Source organism: Papaver somniferum, chromosome 7, assembly GCF_003573695.1.
Source record: "Papaver somniferum cultivar HN1 chromosome 7, ASM357369v1, whole genome shotgun sequence".
Lineage (NCBI taxonomy): Eukaryota > Viridiplantae > Streptophyta > Magnoliopsida > Ranunculales > Papaveraceae > Papaver > Papaver somniferum.
The window spans coordinates 36,419,083-36,438,258 of NC_039364.1; the positions used below are offsets into that span (position 1 = coordinate 36,419,083).

At 37.2% G+C, this 19,176-nt stretch overlaps 2 protein-coding genes across 3 annotated transcripts; one reads left to right on the top strand and one right to left on the bottom strand.

Annotated features, from left to right (window-relative positions):
- Positions 1 to 4,356: 4,356 nt before the first annotated feature.
- On the bottom strand, positions 4,357 to 9,831 carry LOC113296984 (110 kDa U5 small nuclear ribonucleoprotein component CLO-like). Its single transcript, XM_026545358.1, has 10 exons — positions 8,981 to 9,831; positions 8,040 to 8,108; positions 6,756 to 7,949; positions 6,543 to 6,641; positions 6,278 to 6,439; positions 6,014 to 6,099; positions 5,735 to 5,933; positions 5,450 to 5,560; positions 5,094 to 5,300; positions 4,357 to 4,759 (listed from the first exon to the last, which is right to left on the bottom strand). The coding sequence occupies exons 1-10, from the start codon at positions 9,728 to 9,730 to the stop codon at positions 4,661 to 4,663; spliced, it is 2,976 nt and encodes a 991-aa protein (XP_026401143.1). The 5' UTR covers positions 9,731 to 9,831; the 3' UTR covers positions 4,357 to 4,660.
- A 145-nt stretch (positions 9,832 to 9,976) lies between these two features.
- LOC113296985 (DNA repair protein XRCC2 homolog) lies at positions 9,977 to 15,920 on the top strand. Of its 2 annotated transcripts, none has more exons than XM_026545359.1 (10): positions 9,977 to 10,194; positions 10,332 to 10,479; positions 11,029 to 11,192; positions 11,808 to 11,878; positions 12,991 to 13,053; positions 13,864 to 13,989; positions 14,820 to 14,916; positions 15,152 to 15,247; positions 15,370 to 15,470; positions 15,571 to 15,920. In XM_026545359.1, the coding sequence occupies exons 1-9, from the start codon at positions 10,015 to 10,017 to the stop codon at positions 15,463 to 15,465; spliced, it is 1,041 nt and encodes a 346-aa protein (XP_026401144.1). In that variant the 5' UTR covers positions 9,977 to 10,014; the 3' UTR covers positions 15,466 to 15,470; positions 15,571 to 15,920. The 2 variants fall into 2 exon arrangements, with proteins under 2 accessions (XP_026401144.1, XP_026401145.1); XM_026545360.1 differs by having other exon boundaries at positions 15,211 to 15,247.
- The last annotated feature ends 3,256 nt before the right edge of the window (positions 15,921 to 19,176 follow it).

A 19,176-nucleotide genomic window follows, 5' to 3' on the forward strand; every position in this document is an offset into this window, starting at 1 on the left:
TGATAAAATATGGAATTCCCGAATATGATTAATCGTATTGAAGTGTTATAATACTGTTGTTCCGATTACATAGTTTCAAAAAAAATTATAGTAACTCAGCCGATTCCTCTAAAAAAAACGATCAAACATCGTCATTATCCGAGGGGATCAATTCGAGTAACTCAGCGGGAAAGTTGTTGTCCATAACACGATCCCAATCAACCATGTTGGACTCATATTGTTTCACCCAATCCTTGCAATGGTTCATCGGGAAGTAATCGTGCCACTTACTCAACGGAGGTAACGGACAATCTTTCTTTACTCTTAAACCGATAAAATGCATTTCATTCACAAATGCCATTACGATTCTTCTACCTTTAACCGACTCGTCGCAAGACGTTCTTGTGGGTGCAAACGTCATGCTAAGTCCATACATAGGAGGAACAAAGAAATGTACCACGCAATTCAAAACGTCCGCTAGGAGATATCCAAATTTAGGCATTGTCATCCAATACTTGGATCCGATTGTCTTCAATCCCTTTCGACACTTCACACGCGCAACTAAGTCTTTGAACTCTTGTTCTTTGTCGTATCTATCTCCTCGCCTCATCATCTCCATATAAAAACCCTTGTCCTTCACTAGTTGTACCTCCATCTTATTCCTTAAATATTGGCATTGGGTGACATCTTCGATATCCGCCTCTCTAAAGTAACCCATTTGTTCCGTAGCAACGTGAAACCCACAATTTCCATCCCCATCAACCTCGTCGGTCGACAAAACAAATGGAATGATAAGTGGAGGGAGTTGTTCCAAATACTCTTTGTATATTGTATATGTGGATCGATTTGGTCTTCCATTAAGATCTCTAGGGAAACGAAGAGTACCTTTGTCCTCTTTTATAATAAGAATTTACATTGGTTGGGTTTGTTGCGAGGCGTTCATTTGATCAACAACTTCTTCAACAACATTGGGTTGACTTACTTGTCGGGTGGTTGGTCCACTTTGATCATTTCTTGGACGACCTCTTTTCTTGGGTGAATATCATTGATGTCAATCACTTCAACATACCTACCCAAATTATGACGACATGGGAGTCCAATACCTATCATATCCTTGCAAACACAAAACGTATTCTCGTCATCATAAGTTTTATATAACTTCAATTGTTTCATCATGCGATTTATTTCCCATCTTGAAACTTTATGAACAACTCCCCTTAGAATCAATTTTTCCTTAATATGTTCCATCGGGAATTGGTGTACACTAAATTGCATACATTTCCTAATCTTTACGAGATCATGATTGGTGAATTCATGGATTGCTTCTTGGATCGACACAACTCCATTTTGACTACCAATTAGTATTTTCTTTAGTCGACCATGAGACCCCTCAGCAATGCTTGTCGCCTCGTTCTTGAAGTTACGATATTCATATGTCCATGCAAACACAAACCTCTCCTTAATCGTTAACCATTGTTTTTTACAATACTCAACCGGTTTTGGGTAGTCCGTGCCGTATTCATCCTCAAATTTCTTCAATTTACATTCGTAAATTTCCTCGGTCATCGACCAAACAATTTTGTCCCATGCTTTCATGAACATTTTCCAAATTATTCCATCCTCCTTCTACTTTTCTTTCAAATAGCCTATCCTCTTCCTTACGTTCTTCCACGGTTAATTTACTAATGCGCTCATCCTCTTCCTTTGACCTCTTGGTACCCTTCCTTGGTCTTTTAGCTTGGAAATGATGATGGCAATTGGTTTTGAGATTGCATTGAATGTGCCACGTACATTGCAAGTTTTGGGCTTCCGGAAACACTACCGCTATTGCATGCATTAAGGCTTGATCGTTATCCGTTACAATAACCCTTGGAAAATTATCACCGTTATAATGAACCTCAACGTCTCCAACATCCAAATGAAACTCACATTGTTCTCATGATCCATTAAACCCCATGCAATCGTAAACGTGTTTTTTTCCGAAGTATGGCAAGCAATGTTCAACAACGGCATGTTATACTTGTTTGTCTTATAAGTAGCATCTATCAACAAAATTTGATGAAAGCATTGAGCCAATTGGATCATTTCGGGATGTGCCAAGAAAATACGAACCACTATACCATCCTTTTCTTCCCTTCTCAAGGTGTAGCCGTGTAACTCCGCTAACCACTCCGATTGTTGCATGACCGTTCTACCATCCCAATCAGTCCTTTTGATCGTAGTTAGGGCCAACTTAATTGTAGACAAAGAAGACAAGTTATCGGGATCGTCCGCCTTTATTTTACTTAAGATCGCACTCGCTTTTTGGATCCGCATAGACCTCACCGTCTGCATTTGATGTGGTTTTAACTTGGCAACCATTACATGTCCAATTAAATCCAACGGATCATCATGGTTGTGACAACCGTTATCAACTTTATACATTTTATACTCTTTACCTTTAATACCATCGGGCTTATAGAATACAATCTTAAATGGGCATCCTATCTTCTTGGTATTGCTTCGGTATTTCCTATTCGTCTTCCGTATGTACTTACTATTCTTTCCCTCGTGACTCTTTCGCGTCCCACCTCGCTCACAAATCATTTCAAATCGATTGTCACTAACATGATTATTTTGAACTACCACGCACATGTTATCTTTTGCCTTGTTCATAAGCCATTCCTTTGCCTCCTTCTTACTTCCAAATGTCTAAACGTGCATAAAACAAAACAAATCTAATAAGCATAACCATTTAACATATAAATTTTGAAAAAAAGAAAAAAGTAGTAATGAGTATACCAAATCGTTTGCATAGTATAGGGAAGTGTCAGGCCTCAAATAAAAGTCATCAACAAACTCTTCAACGGCCTGCATATGAAAGCAACAAATTATTGTACAATAATCGGAGGTTATGAAATAAGTCAAACTTCTGAATACTCTATATTCGGAATCCTATCGGTTACCCAAAACACCCGATTTATGCAAATGAATGTACACAGTTTACTGAGTGCAAAAAATGATATAATCGGAAGCTAAAATATATAGTAAACCAGCCGAATATAAATAACCGGAAGATAACTTTAATCGATAAACATCCGATTTTCAAGTTTTCGGAAATTTTATTTCGAGGCCACTGTTATATTCGGCAGTCAAAGAATGTTAAACTATTACCGATTGTAAAGGATAAGAATACTGAGTTTTGAAATTTTCTGAGGAATTCGTTTTTGGGGCCATTCGGGGGTAAATAACTCTACATAACTACCGAATGTAGATATTTTTGGAAAACCAGTTTGGGGTTTTTTCTCATCTTCGGCAGTAAACTAGTATCTTGTAACTACCGAATATACATATTTGGTACTCAGTGTGTTATATTCGTAGGTTTATTCTACAAATTATCTACCGAATCTGGGTAGTTCATGGCATTCAATGCATGCAATAATCGGTTTTTCTTGTTTACAAAAGCACACAAACGCATGCAAATCGAGTATTTGAGTTTCTTAACACAATACTTGTGTTTTACATGCATCGTTAGCTTCAATATCGGGCGATTCTCCATTTTCTTCCATGAAAGGGTCGTCTATGTTTTCCTCTCCACAAAAGTTTGGATCATTCAACATATGCCCCAAATCGTCTTCTCTAAACGGTCGTGAACCCTCAACATTTTGTTCTTCGTCATGATTCTCACCTTCTTCTTCATATCCATCCATTTTTGTAGTGATAAAATGGGTTTTCTCTTTTTTTCCTTCATCTTCTTCTCTGTAACTCTAACAACTCAAAAATGAAAAAGAAATAGAAAAAATGAAACACAAATCATTCTAATACTGCACCGACTACAATCGGAAGTCTGAGAAATATTTTGGCTTCCGATTGCAATCGGAGAATAACAATGTTATCATATCCTCCGAATATATAAGGGTAATTTCGCCATTACGAATTACGCGAGATAAGGGCTGGCTACATTTTCCCTTTGGGTGACCTTTTTTGTTTTATTGTTGGCCCCTAAAAACGCGAGGTTCTTTTGGGGTCGCCCCTAAAAATGCTAGGCTGTTAAAGTCACGTCTTGATTTTTCTGTTAGAAAAACTGAAACGAACACCAAATTTCCAGTCAATGGATCCCTGTAAACCTATTATTGGAATCATATTACCTTTTAATCTGATTATTTCTCTTCCTATTCTCCCAAACCAACACGCTGCAAAACCACAAAAGGAGAAACATAAGCTCTAGCAAGAAACTACCTAGTATTCTTGATCTCAACAAATCCTAAAGGAAAAGAAATAAAACAAACGCTCTTCAAAAATCGGCATTTTCATCCTGAGACGTCTCAATTTCGGTAAGGTTACCAAAGGATACCATAAAAGAAAGTTGTGCAAGAAAATCATCATTAGCCCCCCTAGTTAGAGAAATACTTACTAACTAAACTATCATCACCATAATCCAATTATAGTACAAATGACAAATGTGGTCCAACAATTCATCAAAATGTAATAGTAACCTTTAAGCCAATATATGATCTGTTCAGTTTTACAAACAATTCACGAGGATAAGGAGCACAAAACACAGTTATTACAAAACTAACAGCTACAAGGCTTGATCAAAGTTCTCCTTCTCATTCTTTCCTCTGAAATCTGCTAAAACAATCTCTACAAGCCAAGGAAAAAAAAAACTAGGCGTCCTCTAAAATGTACGTTGAGTACAACCTCACAACATTTGCAGATGAAGATCAGCTGCCTGCTGAGCGAGCTCCACCACCATGGCTTCGTCAAAGAACTTGTTGATGCTGACATCCTCGCTCATTCCCTGCCAAAAGAAAGAAATGAAATTCCCAATTAAGTGCTATCCTGCGAAGAGGACACCCTAACCTAATAGGTTTTTTGATAATGTGGCGTGATAATGTTAATGATGGTTATTCCAGTGAGAGGGCACAAATACTTAATGTTCAGTTAATAATTTCAATGAAAAACTAAATGCTGTTTTTAAAACAATTTATTATCAATCTACAATTACAGACATAATTATTTCAGCCAACGATGAACACTGACATGAAAATGATAAATTCAGTTTCATGGTTCAAATCAAGACCTTTATAGACAATGCAACGAAATACTCTCAGATAGAATAGAAGATAGCATACCTTCCGACGCCTTGTCTTCACCATGAACTCCCGAGCAAGGTGCTGAATGGGTGCCGGCTCAAGAGGTCTAAGCACAATACTTTTGTCAAGGGGATCACCAGGTACTATAGCCCAGTGATCGAAGACAGAGAGACAGAAAGCCTGACCTTGAGTGTGGTACCTCAAGTCAGTCTCGAATCCGAAGGACTCAATTACTGGCAGAAATGCCTAGAAAATATAAGAGAGATGGATCAAAATACGGACACTTGTGAAACAACTTTAATGGATGCATTTATATGAGAAGAAAAGAAAACAGATAACCCAAAACAGAAAGAACGGTTTACAAGCAAACAAAACAGTAGAGTTTTATAACCGACCTTTACAATATAAGCTGGCGTACCAGGCTGAGGAACATCAGCCGTAACATGACCACGTCGACGAGACAACACTGTGTAGATGGCAGATACACAATCTATTGGGGTTTGTATCTGAAACAGTACAACAAGTTGGGGCAGAAATGGTTAAGAAAAGGATTTTATAAAGAAACGGTTCAAAATGATTGATAGGATTTCACCAATTATTTTATTTTTCTGATCGGCCCAATTATTTATATTCTTATTTTTATTTTTCTTTGGAAAGTTCCCAAAATAACCAATCGTTACCTCAACATAGTATACAGGTTCCATAAGACGTGGGGTTGCCATGAGGAAAGCTGAATATGCAACCCGTCGAGCTGTTGGAATAATCTGACCAGTGCCTCGATGTAAGGGTTCAGGAGCAATCTTAGCATCAACAATCTTGAACTTCACATTTCTGATAGGTTCGTCACAGAGAGGTCCCTCACGTGCTCCCCATTGGAACCTGTAGATAAAAACATGTAGACATTATTAATAATGACAAAAAGGTTCATCCTGAAGGAAACATGGTGCAAAGTATTTTACCCTTGAACAATGGAATCTTTGACAGCATTCAACAAGTTCTTATCAACTTCACTGGGAAGGCAATCATCTAAGAGGATGTTGGGTCCCTACAGAAATAATGTCAATCACAGAACATATAAACAAAAGTCAGAATATCAGCACAAATTTGGATGTAGATCCTCCAAAATTGGTGCAAGTGCACACAGTACGTTATAAGTAACTAGAATTACAGGTTGAAATTAGCTGTGTTCTATGACAAAATAGAGACTATAACATCCACATTACCTGCTTATCTGGCCCAAAGGCCCAAACACCTCTTGCTGCAAGAATATCCCAGCTATAATTATTTGACATGAAGAAATTGGTAAGTCTCTTCCGAGGCCAATCAATGCTTACAACACCATTTTCAATATCCTCTGCCAATCCTTTCTCTAGTGGCTCAGCAATCTAAGGACAAAATAGGCAAATGTTACACAGCTGTAGAGTATATATGTCGATCTGAATCATGATAAGTGTACCAAGAGGGGTGGGGGGTGGAGAGAGTGGCTACCATGGTTATCTTGTTCTTTTTGTTGGGTGTTTCAGCGAAACATTTCATCGAAGAGGACTCCACCACTGTCTCGCAGAATGAAACGACAGGATCTGCTACCTGCACACCACCAACTAGATGTGAAACCACAAGAAGTAATTCCTAAAAGTAGAATGAACGCAAGATTTCTTTCATAAACAACAAGGAAATGTATAGGAAGTTGAGCAAGCATACCTTGACTTCCACTTCAGAATAGAGCTCCCTAAGGTCCTTCATAATGCAATCCAAATATAACTCCCCAGTACCTAATATAGTATGCTCACCGGACTCTTCAACTTTAGTGATGGCAAGAGGATAGCTTTTGCTGATCTTTCTAAGACCTTCCACCATTTTGGGCAACTCACTAGGGTTCAGAGGCTCCGTGGCTGTCTTAACCACAGGAAGGGTATTGAATCTGAGAGGCCTAAATATATATATATCTTCATCATAATCCGCATGGCAAAGGGTTGCAGTCTTCATAATCGAAGCATCAACACCTTCAATGAGTACCCAAGAACCAGCAGGAGCTTTGCTTACAGGTATCCGATAACGAGCTTGATAAACCCACAACTTCGTTATTTCTTTTACAGTCATATCCTCTTCATCATCTGGAGAATAACCTTCTCCCAGTACACGCACAGTCTGCCCAGTCTGAATTTCACCACTGTAAACTCTACCGAGAACATCAAAGACACTGCAATCTGATTTAGGGTAAAGTTTGGTCACATTAACCATTAGAGGTCCAGATGGATCACAACTTTCCATTGAGTCAAACACCGATGAATCCCGAGGCCCACTATATATATGCTCTACTTTCCTCGCTGCAGCTTCCTTGGCAGAAGGGATGTGTTGAACTAGCATATCAGTGAAACCTGTGGCAGATCCAAAAACGGAGCTACAAGCCAGTCTCAGCAAAGGCCTAACATTCAACCTGTATGCAGCATTTGGAAGCTTAACACCAAGTTCCTCAAGAGTTGCCTCCACACTCTTCTTGTGCTCTCCGATTACTTGGCTATATATTTTGTAAAGAGGTTCAAGGATGAACTGCACAAATGACCTATCTCCCCCTTTAGCAGGAGGTTTCCTCTCGAAAACCCTAGTATCAGGATGATAATATCTATCTCCCCAGAGTCGTGATGCAAATTTTGAAGCATCAAATGGAATCCCATGAAGCTTAACATACAACTTGGCAAACGATTGCAGAGTGAAGGACCAACCAGCGCTTCCACTTGCAAAACAAACATTACCAGCGGACGGATCAAGGGTCTGCACACCTCCAGCAGTTGACGAGACCGTCGTGATGTGGATATTGACCACTTCTAATATATTTTTCAATTTGTGGTAAGCATCATTTGGGGGCAGTTTAAGTTCAGTTATAAGCCTATCAACCTTGCAAAGGGGTTAAGATGACTCAAGATCAGTAAAAATTAATTCAACAAAATATTAAGCATTTTAATACATAAAAACCAAAATATGTACCTTATTGATAACGAGAACAATAGGAAGCCTGTCTTGGATTGCATGACGTATAGCCCTCTCTGTGTTTGCCTACATACGAAAATAAAGCGAGAAATTACATTCAGGAAACTACACAAAATCGCATGCCCACTATGATCAACTAATATAGGTTAACCTACTAACCATTCGCAATATAGACAGACCACATAAATGATACCCGCCAACATGGCTAACATGTGACTGCCTACTTGGCCAACAAAACATGCATCCCATACATTTTGACAAAGTAAGTACCTTACTACTGTGTCCATGTGGAGCGAAAAAAGGCCACACAGATTGATGTTTAAAAAAGAGTGTGCAGATCCTACCTCAGTATATAAAGGATCAAAAGAGTAATTTCTGCCAAAGACAGAAATGATACGAAAGAAAGTACAATAAACAAATCGTCTGCTCTTTCTAAAAAACATAAATAACGGTTGCAACAACTTCAAAAATTGGAAGTACATTCAATAGTCTTCCCTATAAGAATCATAATCGCCTCAACAAGTGACATTTTACCTAGTGCTCTCTACATTAGACCTATATGATTAGCCTTGTGATGATGCATGTAATAAAGTGTTGTTTCTTTCAGTGTTTTAGTGCAACAATTTATGTATAAAGTAACTCTTTATTAAGCTTAATTATGGCTTCACTAAGGAATATGATGATTAAGTTTTTCTGTGTACTTTCTGTTTTGGAAATACCAATGGTTCCATATCTAAGTTCGCTAATTCAAATGCTCGGATACTAGCACTGGTGCATAATCTCTATTTAGTAAATCAATGAGAAACTGTTCTGCTTGATTCAGTCACAAATAAGATAATGAAATACGCCATAATTTAAGAAAGCAATAACATCTTGGAGTCTCCCCGAAAGCATTGAAGCAAAGTATCAAAAAACAAAAATCAAGACAAACCACTTACCATAACTCCTTCAGCAGCATCAACAATTAAGACAGCTCCATCAGCAAGTCTAAGAGCAGCAGTCATTTCATCAGAGAAATTTACATGACCAGGAGTATCCATGATATTGCACAAGTAAGACTTAGCTTTACTATCCTCAAGAACAAGTGACATAGGTACAGCTTTAATCGAAATCCTTCTCTCTTGTTCATCAATCCTAGTATCAGTATACCTCATATGTTTCTCACTGTTAGAATCAAAAGTCGAAATATGATGTGTTTGTTCCACCAACATATCCATAAAAACAGTTTTACCATGTTGAATATGACCAACAAGAGCAACATTTCGAACTAATGACGGATTAGACATTAAACCTAATAGAAATTGTGTCGAAACATAAGTAGAAGAATCTTTAACACCAACTTCAAACTTAATATTTCTAACAGGTTTAACAATTGGCATTTCAAGTGGTTGTTCATCTTCATCCATAACTAGGGTTTCAACATCTTCACCATAAACTTCTTCCGCAGTCGGATAATACTTTTTATCTTCAGCGAGTACAATCTGGTTTTCCATATCAACATCATTAGAAGCTGTAATCCAACCATTAGAAGCATCTCTATTGTCTTCATCATCAGAATCAGCTTGTTCTACTTCCGAGGGTTTATCAGTAAGATCTTCATCATCTTCTCCTTCTCCATCTGATTCTCTATCAGATTCGATTTCTGGTCCAATGTAGTTCCCGAACTCATCATACAAACTATCATCCATCGCTACTTCAAACCCTAGAAATTTAGATCACACTTGCGAAAGAGATCTTAAACGAAGAAGAAGACGGGTTTTAGTAGAGAGTAGAGACAGAATTTGAAACCCTTGATAGTCAAGTCGGTGAGACTCAGTCTCTCTCTTTTTATCCCCGTGAAAAGGTGAAGGGTAGACTGGTAAAATCAGTCTTTTTGCCGAACCCTTAAAAACGGACAGGGTAGATTGGTCAAATTGGTATTCCGGGAAGGCAGAACAAGTAGTGAGAACACTGAGAAGATTAATTTCCCGGGATGGCGACACCGGCAGAGTGGATTAATGGCGATGAGAGTGCAAAAGAAATGTTATCTAGGGTTTTAACAGAACGTCCATTCTTACTAATTCCTCCTCTACATCGTGTTCCGCTACGAGTTGGTAATGTAGTTGAGATTGTTGGTCCATCTCCTTCTGCCAAAACCCAAATCTTAATGCAGGTTCTTGTTTTTCTTCATCTTTAATGGAGCTCAAAATTAGTATGGTAGAATTTTAATTAAGGTTATTTTTTGTTCAATTTGTTTAGCTTATCGGTTTTTGTTTAATTGGATTGATTTTTTTTTTTATGGTTTACTAGGCTGCAATTACTTCTATTCTTCCAAAGGAGTGGAAAGGTGTACATTATGGTGGCCTGGAGCGTAAAGTACTGTATTTCGACTTGGATTGTCGGTTTGATGTTGAACGTCTCGCGCAGTTACTAAGGCACCACATTTTGTCAGCTAATAGTAAGTTACGGTACTCCATGTATTGGCATACTTGTTTTTGTTTGTCTACTTTCACTTGTTGAAGCCCGTAATGGGTGAATTATAGGAATGTAATAATTAAGGACCAGTTTTAATTGAAAATGGAAAGTGTCAAGACAAAGTGTGTGGTTGCTATCACACATCTATAGTGAGTTCTGGTTATTAGTCAACTACATGGAATTGTTTAGATATACGAGGATGTGTGTGTTACTGCTGAATAGCTCAATGGGATGAAGTGTTTGAATAGGTCCATTTTCAGTGGTAAAATGACTGCTTCACTCAATGCTGTTGAATTTCAGCAAATAATAGAATTGCACCTCGTAAGTGTGAGTTCTAGCTTTCTATAAGTGTGGAAAGTGGAAACTATTTGTTTCAATGAAAAGCAATTATGTATCCTTTCGCAGCAAATATTCTTTTCTTCAGATCTGGTAATTATTTACGTATTAGAATAACAGGAGATAGTTGTAAGAAACTAACAATCTTCTTAAGCTTACCAAGTTTAATATAAATTTCCCCATGCACTATGTTTAGGACCAAGTAACAAAATCAGTACGGAGCTGAATGAGAATCTGCAAGAGCATGATGACACGAAGGACCAAACAGCTAATTACGATGAGGAGTTATTTCTAGCTTGCATGAAACGCTTCTTATACGTTCGTTGTTACAATAGTTTTGAGTTTTTGGCTACTCTTAAGGTAAGCATCTGCGTCACATTATTTGCACTTCCCCTTTACTAAATTTGATCTTGCCACATTTTGCAATTGTGAAATGAAATTGTATGCTGGATCGGAAAGTTTAATTGCTATGTTTAACCTCTTGAGGAGTCTGAGTGTAAAATTGATGCATTATCAAGGGTGCAGGACATTGTGGAAGAATTTTCTCTTGGAATGTCAAAAGACTGATGTAGAAAAGCTAAAAAATTTCAACTGAAGCCTAGAATAAAAGTTAGAACAATCTTGAGCTTGTTCATTAGTAACCAAACTTCGTAAACAACTGGGATGGCCTGCTGTAGCTTTTTGTAAACGTTAGGTGTTTTAAGGAATCTTAACAAAATAGCTTAGGATATCTGATTATTCGTACGAACCTTTAAGCGAGTGGGTGTGGAGGTTTTGTATCACATTCTTTAATCCAGAAAGGTAGTAGAGATGGATAAGTAAGAGTTTATTGCCTCGAAGACATGTTCTTCTGAAACGTGCCACGAGCCTTCCATTTGACTGTGGTGTTTTTCACTGATATCATACTATTATGATCCCATTATTAGCAGCATAGAGAACATTGATCGTCATGCACTTTTGTTTATTTTATTATAGACACTGCGCTATCGACTTCAAAAGGAAAGTAAAGGAAAAAGTGTTGCTGCTCATTTTTTAATGATCGACAGGTTTTCCTTTAAATCCTGAAATTCATATCATTTTTATTACTGGCTTCTCATTGATGTCTATGTACGGGTGATTATGGTTCTATGTTATTCTTTAGGTTCCAAATCTTTTGTTTTGAACTTGGCTCCTATCTCTTGGCGTATTTTATTTTTTACGAATGAAAAAGTGACACAAAATTTGAATAGATTTTAGCTTCCGGTAGAAAAAAGAACCAAGAACGAAATAGCATGCAACATGAAACTAGAAAAGGAATATATCCATTAGATGTCAAAAGCGCGGATGATTTTGTTTCAAAAAGTTGTTTTCTAGCGAAGTTGCCTTTTTTGTTCGTTGTGACAGGTGATGCCATGTAATTTCCTTAACGTGTTGCTAGTTTTTAATTTGCACTGGGTCATTTCCTGATAGTTATAGGCAGACTAAATATTTTCTTCCCCTGATAGTTTAAATACCTTTGACACCTGTCTTTGTTATGCTAATGAGCTGGGTCCAGGCTGAATACAATCCTAGAAAGTAATTAAGGATTAATCTCTAGGGATGAATTCCCCGAACGTTTCAAGTGTACTCGTGCTTTATCTAGTGTTTCTCATATCTGAAGGATATTATTCTTTCTTCTACGTTGCCAACATTTTCCTAAATCTCAAACTCACACACTAGATATTTTTAAGCAGCATCTTCCAAGGAGGTCAAAGTGGGAGATGGAAAATCCGTTTCCCCTCATTTATCTGAGGCAATGTGTTATCATCCATCTGGTTGATCGTTGTACCTATGTGAAAATTTGGATCAATTTCAAAGTAGGGGACATTGTTTGGAAGATTAATCAGAGATGTTTCCTTAAAACATTGTGTAGCTAGGATTATGTCTTTCTGTAGGATTAACTATACTGCACATATTACAAATTCCCTTGGGATTATTCGAATTTCAAAGCTATTGACTCAATGTTTTTCTTGTTCTATTCTCTAGGGATTCTCTAGGGCTTAACTAGTTAGGATATCATGATTTAGGGAATCGAATGCTACAAAAGAGGTCAATATTCTGATACTGATTGTATTCATCATCTGCCTCAGTATGAGCTGATTTTTTGTTCTGTGACTGAGAGAATCTTTTTTCTTTCCAGCATTGGTGCTTTTTATTGGGCAGACCGAGCCTCCACTCCCTTGCCAGTGGGAGGTGATAACAGGTAAAGTAAATATTTAAGTATTTCTTTCCTTTTCTTTACCGAATGCCGTTATTAAAGTTATTTCCTCCATATCTCACTGTTAATAGGTCAAGGTTTCTTGCTTACGCAGATAGCTCATAGGCATAGTGCTATAATCAATTCAACTTTCTGTGTCCCACCTAAGTGCTCTGCAATTTGCATTTGATGAGAGGCTTGAGTCTCTTCACTATACTTTTGCATTTATTATCTAACCTTCAAAGTCTTGGTCCATACTGATTTATAGATCAAAGGTTTATAGGTTTAGCTAGGTATAATACCAGATCAAGCAAGTTCTTCAATACATACTTGAACATTTGCCCTCTTGGCACTTCTGGCTCTGATAGATTCTTAACAAGCACTTATTCAAAAGCTTTTAATAAATAAAGGTAGATCCTTACTATAACGACAAGGTAGCAACAAACACAAGTCTGTTGAAGAATCTTTTCACAAACTATGGTAATATATTGAAGGAATATATTTAAGGGGAAAATATTAGATGAAATGTGCTTGTCCACACAAAAATGTGGTCATTGCTCTTGTGTTAGGGACTACTATGGCAGTTTAGGCAGGATAATGGTATATGTGAAAGGAGGATCAAGATTGGAAAACCCCTACTATTTTAGTAATTAGTATTAAGAGGATGGGATTCGCTTTGGAAGGATCAGTGTGTAAGCTAATTTTGTCTCTCTTATCAATCTTTGAAATTAAAACTAGTTGCTGAAATCAATTGAACCATTTCATTTGCTAAATTATACTCAAGTTTATCATCTACCTTCTTTTCTTTTTTGACAGAAAAAGCTTGTCTCTTCAAAGTGTGGTAGAAACTGTTGTGAAGGAAATCCAAAAGCTTCTACTGGTGCAACCTATGCTTCTTCTAGCCACCAAAGCAACCATATTAGGGGGTGGTGATTTCAAAAGGTAAGTTATGAAATATTTTAACATCTTATAGTAGCTCTATTGTTAAAATTTAGAGTTTTGGTGCTTTCCTTTTTATATTTAACATGATTATGAATCTATGATAGTCTTTAATCTTTTCCATTAAGCTTAACCGGTATACATTAATTTCTTCTTGTAACCCGTGTTATTATAATGATCCTAGAGGCTAGAGCTCTGAATTTTCTTGGCTTTAGATCGATTAGATATACCATATATGCTTCCACTTAAAATCCACAGATGTTCCTGACTATATGTTCTATTGTAAACGTTAAGTCAAGAAGGGAATAAGATTTTATAGTATTAAATTTGAACTGTTTTTCTGAAGAGGAGTTGTAATGTGCCTTTGCATGGTGTGTAGCGAATATGTTTTGATTAGTATAACTGCCCATATTTGTGGTATGCTGATTTGTTTTCTTTTTTCCACGTCTTATCCAATCATCCTTGAATCCACCTCGAAGAAGCACAAGCTTTTCATTGTAGTCTGGAATTTCCAGAATTTTGCAAGAGCCACTGATGAAATTAATCTTCTTTTCTTGAGTAGATGATCGTTGTTGTATTGGAGCTTACTCTGAAACTAAGTAGTTTTGGTATTAAGACTCTGTTTTTCTCAGTGCAACATTGTGGGATTGTGATTTCCTGAGACACTTATATGTATCTTGAATTGGGTTGTGCACATGCATGGTTTTCACTACAATTTTCAGTTGTTACTTGATCCCAGCAACCATACAAGAACAGGAACCATCAACTTAATTTCTCTTGTGTAGAAGATTCTGTGAATTGTATATTTAACTGAGCAAGACTTTGCCATATAGGTCATTTGGAAGGGCCCCACAGGATGCCTCTGATTTCAGGACTACAAGAAGTTCACAGAATCATTCTTATCGCGAATACATGCCCTCGGTTTGGCAGGTGATAGCTGCTGAATAATTAATTTGCTCTGCTGTTGTTCTGTACAGATAATTATATATGTTTACACATCGAATCCCTGAATGGTGTCAATTTATCAATTTTATGCTTTGTGTAAAGACCATCATATTTATAAAATTACAAGATTTTGTTTTGGGAAGTATACAGACTTATTATATATAAGATAATTCAATAAAAATGTGAAATACTTTTTCCTTTCTTTGCTGCACTGCTGTAGGATAATGGTTTAGGCAATTGTGATCTAAAATCTTTGCTCCTTACATCTGATTCTTGCAGCTGTTTATTACACATAGGATACTCTTACAAGTTTCAGGTTTGAGATTCTTTCTCTGGTGCAGTGTAAATTCCGATTGCTGTTATGTTTGTTGATTCTGTACTGAAAGCAATTCATCCTGTGATATGGAAACTGTTCATGATTTTTTGCTCAATTTGCAGATGATGATCCTGCTGACAGCGGATATCAAGATGCTTCAACATATGCGTGTGAATGGCTGCTTCCATCACTCGGTTTCTCTGAAAAGTTTTGCGTGACCGATGTAAGAATATGAATTCCAAAAAGCTTAAGTCATTTCTCTGATTTTCATAATCCTTTTCTGTTTCTGATTGGAATTCTTGTTTTCTGGCGTGACCCTTCAGCTCGGTCTTTTCATGGTTACTTAACAGCTCATTTATGACAGCAAAGAATAAGTTTGCCTGCTATTTGCTTAATCTATTCTGTCAATCAAGGTTTTGAGAACTCTTCTCTGATTTGTTCTATTTTAATGTAATCAAAGAGGCGGAGGCAGAGCCGTCTTATAGACAAGGCCAGCTAGGCTATTGCCCAGAGCCTCATATTGTTAGGGCCCAAAATTTTAATCTTTTTCTTACTGCTTGATTATTATTATTATTTTTTTTTCTCTTGAACTTGAAGCACTAGAATGCCGTTTGTATGTAAATACAACTTTCAATTGCGTTAAACGCATGAATACAACTCCCTTTTTGTGTTATTAGAACGCAACCTAATTATTTTTTTCCAAATTTTTTTGTACACAACCGAAAATCATGTTGACTGTTTCTTTTTTCCTAGTATAAATTTCTACTAATCGACCGGTTGAATTGAAATATTTTTAGTAGACCTTCCAATATTTTTGATCAGGTTATGGTAGGTAGTCGCCTTCGTAATATATCATTTGGTTTTTATGAGTCCATGATGTTGCAACCTGCCAAACTTGCTGACGAGATGGTACAACCAGAGATCTTATGTATCGCATCAATTTTCCTTCACCCAAAAGAACCGTTGCCTATATTCTACACTTGGGTGCTCTACTTGAACTCCCATAGATTTTAATCAAGTTGGTATTATTGTGGTGCGTTAACTTTGTCCATCAACTTCAGCACCAGAAGATTATAAGTTATCTAAACTTGCCTACACCTTGTCGAATGGGTTTGACCTAGATTTTGTTTTGATTCATCTAACTGTTTAGCTTCAATCTTCATGGATCACTCACGAAATAATTATTATGATTAAGGTTTGAATAATATGTGATTTAGTAAATAAGAAACAAAAATGCTAATTAAAATCTTACGGTTATGGTAACCATAAAAAGAAATGATTATGGTGGGTTTGGTTGCAGAATTCACAATTCCAAGTGGGATTAAAAATCTTGTGATTCATGCAAATCCCTCGTGTGTTTGGTAACTCAGTTAAAATACCTAAAATCCATAAAATTTCCGTGCTTTAAATTTACCCTCAGAATATTAAAATTATATATATATATATATATATATATATGGAATTTTAGGATTAAAAAAGAACGCGCGATTGGATATAAAAAACAATTGGGGGATATAGGAAAAGGACAAAAACGGGATCCAAATATCAAATCAGGGTCACCCCTTATCTAAGTATTTTATGTAATTCTTAATCTACCCCTCACTAATCAGGATTAGTAATTAATAATAATTAGTAAAATCTTAAGATTTTTGATAAATGACTAGTGTGTGTTATTATTTGTGTTCGGGTGAGTGGGGTGAGAGTAGAAGGAGGGAAAGAAAATTTGAGAGGGAATTGTGAAAATGGAGGATGATTGTGAAGAGAGAATTGCTGCGGCTGAATCTTTAGCTCAACTACAACAAGGAGCATATCATGAATCTTCATCCAATGACAACAACTCATAATTGCAAGTTTTTGTGGAACCAACACCTTTGGAACATGAATTTTATGAGCATGAAGTGTTTCGTGAAGAACTAACCCAAGAGAGTAAACTAGCTCAATATATAAGCACTCCCAAATCCCAATACTCAGGTAAAGCTGCGAATAGGTTGAAAAATTGATTTTTTTCTTTGAATCCACCATTGCTGCTGCTGTAAAATCTCGGTACCGGCATGGTCAAAGTATGAATACCATGCCGGAACCACCAATACCGGCATAGTATTCATACTACGACCATGCCGGAACCTTGATATCCCCCATTTTGAAACTAAAAGCGGCATAGTTTGCAACCAAAAAACTATGCCGGTACAGAAGTTACTTTTTACCTACCACGAAATACTCTATCGAATATGCTGCCGGCATGGTTAAATTCTAAGGTTACCATGCCGATACTGCATGAAAAACATACAAGAAGCAGTGTCTTCCGAAGCTAAATATCGGCATGTAAAATTAATTAACTACTACGCCGGAACTGTGTACTGGCGTGGAACCATAGATAACGAGCATGCCGGAACATTCGCCCGGCGTTGTTCAATTTTAACGTTACCATGCCGTTACCTACAAAAAAACATACAGGAAGGAGTGTTTTCCAAAGATAAATACCGGCATGGTATATTAAGTATGGGCCACCCCGGAACCTCCTACCGGCGTGGTAACTTAGACTACGAGCATGCCGGAACCAGTATTTCCGACATTGATTTCAAATATATTGTTAATGCAGGAAGCGTCTCAAAATTGGTCTTCAGTTTCGGTGCAGTTTGACTATGTCGGGAATGTGATCGAGCATGCCGGAACTTCATACCGGCATAGTATTAATTTTTTCTTTTTTGGAACTAATTTATTTTCTTTTCGTTCGATCCTTAGGTTGTGACATATATTGATCCAACAAATGCAAAACCGCTCGGTCGGGATACGTCGGAATACTATAAAATGTCTCTGGTATGTTACCAACTTTTCATCTAGTATCTTGAATATTACCAATGGATTGCTTGTAATGAACCTTATAATCTCCCATTGTTGTCTTTATGTAGGGAACAAAAGATCCAAAGGAAGCAATTGCTTGGGATAAAGAGACTGCTCTTAAGAACATGTGTGTGTTGGTGAGGAATACCCAAGGTTCAAAAAGCCGTTTTGGGATGGTTTGCGAGAGAAGTGGGCAATACAAGGAGAAGAATAGCCACAAGAGAAAGGATTGTGTATATCCAAAGAAGACTAATAGGGTATACAAGACTCATACGAGGAAGGATAATTTCCCCTTTAAGCTTGTATTCCGTTTAAATGACAAGAACAATGAATGGGATTGTGAGGTTTCATTCTGCCGTAATAACCACCGGGATCCGAAAGATTTTGTTGGTCACTCCCTAATTGCGAAGCTCAAACCTCATGAAACGGAGGATGTAAAGAGATTGACCAAAGTATTTATCAAACCGAGACAAATTCTCAGAGGCTTCAAGAAAAAGGATAAGACGAACGTGTCTTCTTTAAGTACAATTTATAGCGTACAAGCAAGTATTAAAAGGGTGGAATGGGAAGGGAGGAGCGTTATGCAAGAATTTGAGAAGATAGTTTGGAATTAGAACTACACGCGTATCATTAAAAGAACGCCGGACAACAAGCCCCTTCAAATATTCATTTCGCATCCTTTGCTTTCACAAGACAAATAAATACAATATGATGTTGTTGAACATCGTGGGGCACACATCGGACAAGGCAACACTCACATTGGCTTGGTGTTTAATGGAAACCGAGAGGGACTATAATTATCATTGGGCATTACGTCAATTGAAAAGATTCTTCCAGGAAAATCAACTTCTGAGGGTCATCATAACCGATCAAGATGATGCATTAATGAATGCTATATCCGACGTCTTCCCGGATGCACAAAATTTCCTACGTACATACCATATACGTAATAATGTGATAAAAACTTGTCATGCCTTGTTTGAACCCACAAAGGCGGATATTAAGAAGAGAATGATTGTTCAACTAGAGGAAGATGTTCGCAAGAACAAACTATAACCCGAAGAAGAAGAAGATGTGAGAGGCAAGAT